Source organism: Bombyx mandarina, chromosome 13 (genome assembly GCF_030267445.1).
Source record: "Bombyx mandarina strain Sakado chromosome 13, ASM3026744v2".
In the NCBI taxonomy this organism is placed as follows: Eukaryota; Metazoa; Arthropoda; class Insecta; order Lepidoptera; family Bombycidae; genus Bombyx; species Bombyx mandarina.
In genome coordinates, this window is record NC_143220.1 from 15429181 (window position 1) to 15438091 (window position 8911).

General features: G+C 37.0%; 1 protein-coding gene across 1 annotated transcript; it reads left to right on the plus strand.

Annotated features, from left to right (window-relative positions):
* Nucleotides 1–7684: 7684 nt before the first annotated feature.
* LOC149501677 (uncharacterized) lies at nt 7685–8636 on the plus strand (the record flags this gene model as incomplete). The annotated part of the gene is made up of 2 exons (XM_089732552.1): nt 7685–7841; nt 8569–8636. Coding segments are annotated over 2 exons (225 nt in total), but the record flags the coding sequence as incomplete, so codon positions are not given.
* Between the last annotated feature and the right edge of the window lie 275 nt (nt 8637–8911).

Consider the following 8911-nt stretch of genomic DNA (forward strand, 5'->3'; position numbering starts at 1 on the left):
CAAAGCAAGATCTTTGCTAAGACGCTTGTCGACTCTTGACGTCAAAGCATTCTATTGCGCGAATATGCGAATTATGATTTAATTTAAAATCGAGAATTATATATATGTTGATGAAACGTACAGAAAATGTTTTTTTATTTTTTTTTTTATTGCTTAGCTGTGTGGACGAGCTCACAGCCCACCTGATGTTAAGTGGTTACTGGAGCCCATAGACATCTACAACGTAAATGCGCCACACACCTTGAGATATAGTTCTAAGGTCTCAGTATAGTCACAACGGCTGCCCCACCCTTCAAACCGAAACGCATTACTGCTTCACGGCAGAAATAGGCGGGGCGGTGGTACCTACCCGTGCGGACTCACAAGAGGTCCTACCACCAGTAATTACGCAATTTATAATTTTGCGGGTTTGATTTTTATTACACGATGTTATTCCTTCACCGTGGAAGTCAATCGTGAACATTTGTTGAGTACGTATTTCATTAGAAAAATTGGTACCCGCCTGCGGGATTCGAACACCGGTGCATCGCTTCAACACGAATGCACCGGACGTCTTATCCGTTAGGCCACGACGACCACTGAACACATGTAGGTTATTTAACATTTCATTGTAGTAAAAATGCTTTCAAACCGTATAAAGGGATTTGAAAAAGCCTTTAAACGACGGTAACGTAACTAACGGTAGCTTTTTTTATCGTAAAAAAACAATTTTACTGAAACAAATCTTATAATCTGCCTACCTGTATACTACTAGGGAAAAGTGCGTAAAATCCATTTTTTTAGGTACCTCAAGCACCGGCCACCGTCCTGGCCGAACCCGTCGCTTGCGACGAAGGGATCGACGAGTAAATTAACCTATAGACACAGCCCACTGAGTTTCTCGCCGGACCTTCTCAGTGGGTCGCGTTTCCGATCCGGTGGTAGATTTTGCAAAGCACTGCTCTTGCTAGGGCCAGTGTTAGCAACACTCCCGGTTTGAGCCCCGTGAGCTCACCTACACGTCAAGGAAATGCTGAAATAGCCTCTCAAGGCTATCAGCACAGGAAGGGAAAAAAAAGCGAGTCGTCCTTGAGTAAGAGTTAGATACGAGCTTACTGTGTAGTATCGATTCTAGGATATCAGCTTCGATAGTGATATATCTCTAGGAATACACAATATATCCAAAAGTTAATTTTTACTTTTTCTTAAAATTACTTTTGTTCTTTTTGCCTAGGCTATCACAGTGATTAAAATAGGTTGTAATTTTTACTTACATGCTGCAATTTTTAATATTTTATACCTATTAAGCTTTTTTTTATATATATACGTCTAACGTGCAAGCAATTTAATAAAAACAAAATCAACAATAAGTAATAACTAATCAAAAAAAATGTAACTACAAATAGATGAATCATTGTTTTGTAATGAAGTCGCATAAAAACTAGTTCCGTATTATACGCATTACTTATAACTATGTGAAGTTATAATTATTGAAGTCTGAAGTCCACAAGTGAAACAAATATCCATTTGAAGCTAAAATAGGTAAACGTATTTTTGACTGGTGGTGGTAGGGCAAGAAGTCCTCGAAGAAGTGGTGGCAAGTGAGCGCCCACAGGTGGGTCACCACCATCACCCTGCCTATTTCTGCCATGAATACGTTTCTGATGCAAGGGTGGGGCAGCCATTTTAGAGAGAGAGAGAGAGAAAGAGAGAGAAAAGAGAAAGAGATATACTTTATTGCAAACCAAAACACAATTAACATTAGAAAAAACAGTCAACAAGAAGGTACATTTTACTGTAAAACTAAAACTATACAACTCATATCTATATGGTGGCAGCATATACATACTTTGACTGGGAACCACTTAACATCAGATGAGCCAGGGTCAGGAGCTCGACCAACCATATAAAGCAAAAAAAATTGGTCATGGTACAAGTATAATGATATGCTGACCTCACTTGGTTTGGTACCACAGCAAACGCAGTCTCAATAACTCCTTACATTGTGGTTCAATCAAGACAAAACAATAATTTAATGTCACATGCGATCTTGACGGAGAAAAAAACATTAAAAACTTCCAAACTTGTGTTTTTGGAAATTAAAAAATAAATAAAAAAAAAAGCATAAATATAGTTACGATGGGTAAATAAATTAATGATGACGCAGCTCTGATAATACTTAATGGCGTGGCAAGCAATATGATAGCTGTTAAGGTTTTTTTAATGTAATTTTCTTTTAAAGTGTATAGCCGAACAACAATTTAGTCATTGAAGTCGCTTACTGATAGTAGGGCGACTTGTGAGCCCGCACTGGTAGGTACCACCACCCAGCCTGCCTCTACTGTGAAGCAGTATGAGATTCGGTTCAAAGAGTGGGGCATAGTGTGAAACTGAGAGTTACAACTCACTTCCCAAGGTGGGTGGCAGCATTTGGGTTGTTGGTGTCTATGAGCTCTAGGAACCACTTAACAGTACGTGGGCCGTGAACTCATATACCATCTAAGCAATAAAAAAGCAAAAAACAGTCGATTACACAGAAATATTACATATTTTAATTCCATCCACAATTTATCAAAATACCACCCCGTGTCATTTAGTCTTCATGAAAAAAAAAGGAAATAAAGTACAATTATGACAAAGTGGCAAGTGGTAAGAAACATTATCAGATGATTCTTCGAAATACCAGTTCGATTATATTTAGAAAAAATCAAATCACGCATCTAACGATTTAAAATATTAAACCCAACACTTTTGAAACCCAACAAATCCAACCACTACTATTTATGTCGTAAGCAAATAATTCCATTGAATTATTTGAAATAAAGGGGCTATTACGATGTCAAGAGGACGAATGGGTTGACAGGTTTTAGTGGACATGGCAAGGGGAAACTAGGGTGAATTGCTTCCATACGACGAAAAATAAAAACGATATAAATAAATAAAATACTTATTTGTTCTTTTAAGAACTTCTGACCGTAAAATGTAATGAAATAATTACCTAAGATTAGTTTATCGGAAAGCGAGAGAAAAAACCTATCTATGTTGCAAGTCAGCTTCGAATAAGTTTGTCTATCTTTTTTTTGCTTCTCCGAAGTCAAACTGCACAATTATTTTTAATAAAAATATATTTAAAGCTAACATAAATGACACATAACGCTAACAATATCATACGACTTCTCGTGCGGGAGATCACAGATTCGGTATTGATCTGATGCCATGTTTTACTGGCAATAGGGCGTATCTTCAATCTTCATGGATACCATCATCATGCCTATAGCTGCAGTGAAGCTGTGGCATTGACGTTGTGATGTCTATGAGTTCCATGAACCAGCTAACACTAAGTGAACCCTGAGCTATAGTTCGCACGGAAGCGCTAGTATATATTATATATGTAACCTCTTTAAGATTTATGACATAAATCTTAAAAGAGGTTATAATATGTTATACAGGTGACATAAATGGTATTTTGAATATTAGATTTATTATTATGTTTTTGTTACCTCAACCGGCATGTGTCTATGTAACCTAATCTTTAAACGTTGATATTCACATCAATTAGAGAAAAAAACATTAGAAATATTAAAACATTTTTGAATATTGAAATATAAAAAACATAAAAACTAGTGAAGCTATAGCCTTAAATGTTGTTTCTCTTTATAGAACAACTCAGTTTGTGCAATAGTTTTACTGGGCTAAACTTTATTTTAATGTGAATAATACATACACACATATATACGTATATATGTATATATTATGTATTATTACAGTACAACAATCTTGAGTAATTTTCTAAGTAAAATTTCCAAGTACATTGCGGTATGTTTTTGCCTAAGCTACTGCACGCAGGGACAGGTGTCGCGCCGTGTGCCACAACAAATAGCTATTTACCAGAGAGTGCGGTGTCGCTCCAGCCGCCGGAAGGTGTTCTCAATTTGTCGCTCCGAATGAGATTGTCGCCGCTTTCAGTATTAGGTAAGTGGCTTTTACATTTCACTTTACGGGAGCCGACTTTGATTTATCTTAGAATGACTCAAAAATATTATATCTGGTAGTTTTTTTTTATGGTCACTGTAGACAGATTTGACGTCTCACCTTACGGTGAGTGGTTACCGTCGCAATGCTTGCGTGCATTTATGTCACTGACTACTCTCCGCAAACGCCTTTAGAAGAAGGACATGTAGCGCATCACAGCGCTCGGGAAACACCGCGGAAAGGACTAGTAGAGCCGTAAACATTTGAAATTTTATGAAAATATATTTTGAACTTTAAAACACATTTTTTATTTTATTGTTTGTGATATCAATCGATCAATGTATGCTATTTTAAAATAAATGTTGTTGTTCGCAACTTGTATACATGCAAGCTTATCTTGAAAATGTCGTAAGCGAAATTCAGGCATTTGTCAAATATCTTGGGTTTTGTGATGGCTACCGCGACAATCCTATTCTTTAACAAATTTATGAAGAATTTCATTATTTAATCCCAATGTACAGATTAGCGGTAGAAAAAATAGTAAGACGTAGGTTAAAAATACGCAGCTTAAAGAATATTTAAGGGTAAGTGTGTATATATTGCCTTCAGCTGTATTATACAGTCGCAGTATTTAGGGCCTAAAACTATAATACGGGTGGCTTGACAACCCTATCAGGAATAACCAGTATAATATTTTATGCATAATCAGTTACACTTCATAATGAAGTGACCAGAATTTTCAGTACTCATATACATTCTTAGCATATAACTGTTCTTATAGAAATACGAATAAAATTGTATATCCTAATGCGCTTAAGTGAAATTAAAATAAAACCACTACTAAGTTTCACCGTTCCATAGATATACTAGCATAACATATTTTAGACGTGGCAGAGCGTATTATGAGCCAGTACGGTTAGTTAACACCACCCTGCACATTTCTATCGCGAAGTAGTAATCCACTCTGTTTTTTTTGGAGGTAATCGCCGGACTTCAGCCCTCCACTGGGGATGACTTGCGGGGCATGTCGTAGTCGTACTAAAAACGTCCTGTTGCTTGCAACCCACGTCCGAACCTGACATGAGACAGAACTCATGAGAAGACAAAGGGGGGAAAATGAAGCGCTTAGTGCGGACCACATCTCTCCCATCACCCTCCCCCTCGGGACGCCGGACCGGCGGTCGTCACCGCCACGACCACCAGCCCTCTCGGTCGGCACGATTTTAAGGGTCGTGGGGTCGTCGGGCCTCGGGCCTTTTTTTTTTTAAGTGTGCAAATATTGTTATAATATCGAAGAGTAAAAGGCTATTTAGTTTAAGTGACATTTTTGCAATATTACAAGAGAGCCATTAAAGTCATATTAAAGTTTATTGGAAAAAATATCATAACAAAAAAACTTATTCAGCTATTTGAATAGGGTAAAATTAATTGAGGTTCAATTAAAAACATAACACTGTTGATACTAATCTATATATATAAGAATGAATTCCTGTTCGTTAGTCTCGCTAAAACTCGAGAACGGCTGGACCGATTTGGCTAATTTTGTTCTTAAATTATTTGTGGAAGACCAGAGAAGGTTTAAAAGGTAGATAAATATGAAAATGCTCGAAATTAAATAAAATTAACAATTTTGTTTTTCCTTTGATGTGTCCCCCTTTCGGACGGATTCCTTTTGTTCATTTTAAGTTTATTTTATACAAAAGCTTAGGTATTTTATTTATCGATTGAGGCACTACAAAGTCTGCCGGGTCAGCTAGTACCAAATAAAACGGACCTTTAATTACAAACATAAATGTCACGTATTAAGCGAAATATCGCTAAAACCAAATAGCCTTTCACCCCTCGTTATGTAACTGTAACTTAAACTTGGTATCTCAAAAAACGTAAGCTCGATCAACCATAATAATATATGTAATATAACACGTATGTGTTTTTGTAAAGTGTGTTCAAATTTGTATTGTGTCAACATCGGTGTTAAATAAACGCTAAAATATATTGAAAATTCGTTTGTTTATTTCTATCATTAAATATTCACGTTATTCGTCTCACAGCACAAATATTCAAACTGTTTTCATTGCTTGATAAAAGAAATACATTATTGGATTTTTAGTAATGATTTTGTATGATATTGACAGTATTGAAGTCAACTGAAAGACAATATTCGATCTCAAGCTGGTTGACAAACAAGAACGAATCTTAGTTAGTATCATCTCTTTACTTCTACTTAAAAAATAAACTCCATTGCAAAAGTAGCCATCGATGAATAGAAGAAATCCGAAAACACCTGAATCGCTCTAACGACGCTTTCAAAGCTGATATATAGCATACAGGTTCCGAATAACAGTATTGACATCGTCTGTCTACCGAATAATGGTTCCGTGAATATTCTTCCCTTTATCGTTTCCTAAAACTAAAATTCGTGAACTCGACACGAATGTGAACCTCCTCGGGAACGTCGGTTATAAATATTAAATGCTATTCGTTGTATGTTGCGTTGTACCAAGCGCATTTCGTAATTAGGTTAAGGTTTTTAGGATAAGTAAACATAGGAAAAGTTTTCTCGGATATTCACGAAACGATCCCAAATGAATTTATTGTAATTCGAACACCACAAGATCTGTGTTTTCAATTGGTTAATAATATAAATGTATTTTTATAGCAGCATAGCGCTATTATTAAGATAGATACAACCTGCTGAGTTTCTGGCCGGATCTTCTCGGTGAATCGCAATTCCGTTCCGGTGGTAGATTTAGCAAAACACAGCTCTTGCTAAGACAAAAATGTTGGCAAATCTCTCAGACTTAGCCCGGTGAGCCAGTTATGGTGAAACGAGAATAGCACCTCAAGGCTATTGGCAACTAGGTAACGAAAAAAGAACATAAAACGCCCGTAGTCATATAAATGTCATATAACGCTCGACCATACATAAAAAAGTCATCTTTCAAGATCAAGGAATTAGTATCATATGCAATATAAAACCAAATCCACAAATAATTTCGCATAGTTACTGACGCTAGGATGGGTTGTGTGAGCCTCAAGGTGTACTCAATACCGGTCAGCCTATTTCTGCCGCAAAAAAAACAAGGTACCTCACTTTGTAGAGTAGATTTTAGCAATTATTTAAAAGTATTCAGTTCATCGAGACGTCTACCAGAGTATATTACTTAGACTTCTGGAGTTGAATCCTTAGTTCACTTGATATTATCTAGCTACCTGAGTCCATAGATATCACAATGAATGCCATCTTCCAACTCTCTAGAGTTTTATATAGCAGCTATCACACCCTTCATCTTAGAACGTATGACTGCTTTATGACAAGATGATTGTATGTAATGATGCGGGCTTATACTATGCCCCACTACTTTATCGTGTTGTTGTGCTTATTGAGTCTGGTAACCAAATGAATGAATTAACATTAAATAGGCTATCGTATTTCTATCTACGTAAATAAACAAAGCAAGTGATTGTATAAATTTGCTTTTTTTTTTACTGCTTATAATGCTGATCAAAAAATAATTCAATTCCTCATTTTTATCATTCAACATTTAACTTTTCAGCTATACAATGCCAAAAAATCTAGTGATGTAGATGATGGAAGGTTCCAGCTATTCGTTAGCAACTATAAAGATTCAGACATCAATGAAAATTATAGAAAAAAAATTTTAAATTTTGAGGCAAGCTCAATACCACCGCGTAACTATATTTCTATATACTATATTTACCATACCACTATATTTCTTCTATTTGGAGAAATGCTTACAAAAAGCAACCCACAACTTTAGAACCATTGAAGTATGGTTGGATTGAGCAGGACAACATATATGCCTTCAAAGGGTTCAAAGGTGACCAACTTCCATATTTGGTGAGTGACTTAATCACCAATGTTCCTGGTAAGTTGATAACAATTCTTTCTCGAACATGTTCAGATGAATTTACCTTCATTTTACGCCCGTCATGACTTACGCGAGTGTGGTGTTCGCTCACGCGGCCCGCACACACATAGACACCCTCCAATCGTCGGAGCTCCGTGGTTCGTGAGGAACGTTGACCTACACGACGACTTAGGCCTCGAATCTATCCAGAAATACATGAAGTCAGCGTCGGAACGGTACTTCGATAAGGCTATGCGTCATGATAATCGCCTTATCGTTGCCGCCGCTGACTACTCCCCGAATCCTGATCACGCAGGAGCCAGTCACCGTCGACGCCCTAGACACGTCCTGACAGATCCATCAGATCCAATAACCTTTGCATTAGACGCCTTCAGCTCTAACACTAGGAGCAGGCTTAGGGACCTCGGTAACCGTACTCGTCGAACTCGACAAAGAGTTCGTCGTGCAACCTAACCCATGAATCAGCTCGCTGAGTTTCTCGCCGGATCTTCTCAGCGGGTCGCGATTCCGATCCGGTAGTAGATTCATTCGCGAAGCAGCTGCTCTTGAGCTGTTAGGTCTCCTTCGGAGGCGCTCGGGTAACTTAGCAAATCCCACCCCTCCTGGCTGAGCCTTTGCTCGCCCACCTGTCCTGGTGAAACTGGAAAGGCCTCCGGGCCACCAGTAATCCTTCAATCATAAAAAAAAAAAACCTTCATTTTACAATGTATGTTTTATTTTGCAGTATTCGATTCAATGGATGATGAAGACGAGTCACCTAACGATAAAGATGACTCCGATGATGATGCATGATATATTTTTTTAACTGATTTAACACTTTTAAATTTTGTCTTGACGAAATAAAAATGAGGAATTGAATTATTTTTTGATCAGCATTATACCGTATTATTTATAATTATTCCATCAAAAATTCAGTTCTTTATTGTCTAACTAATGAAGTTTAGTATATAGAATATAAAAAAATATTAATTTCGGTAAATACATTGCTAAATTGCTAATTGTAAATCGCAAGTAAATTATATTCCTCTAAAACAGTGAACGGAAAACATAATATATATCTGGCCGGG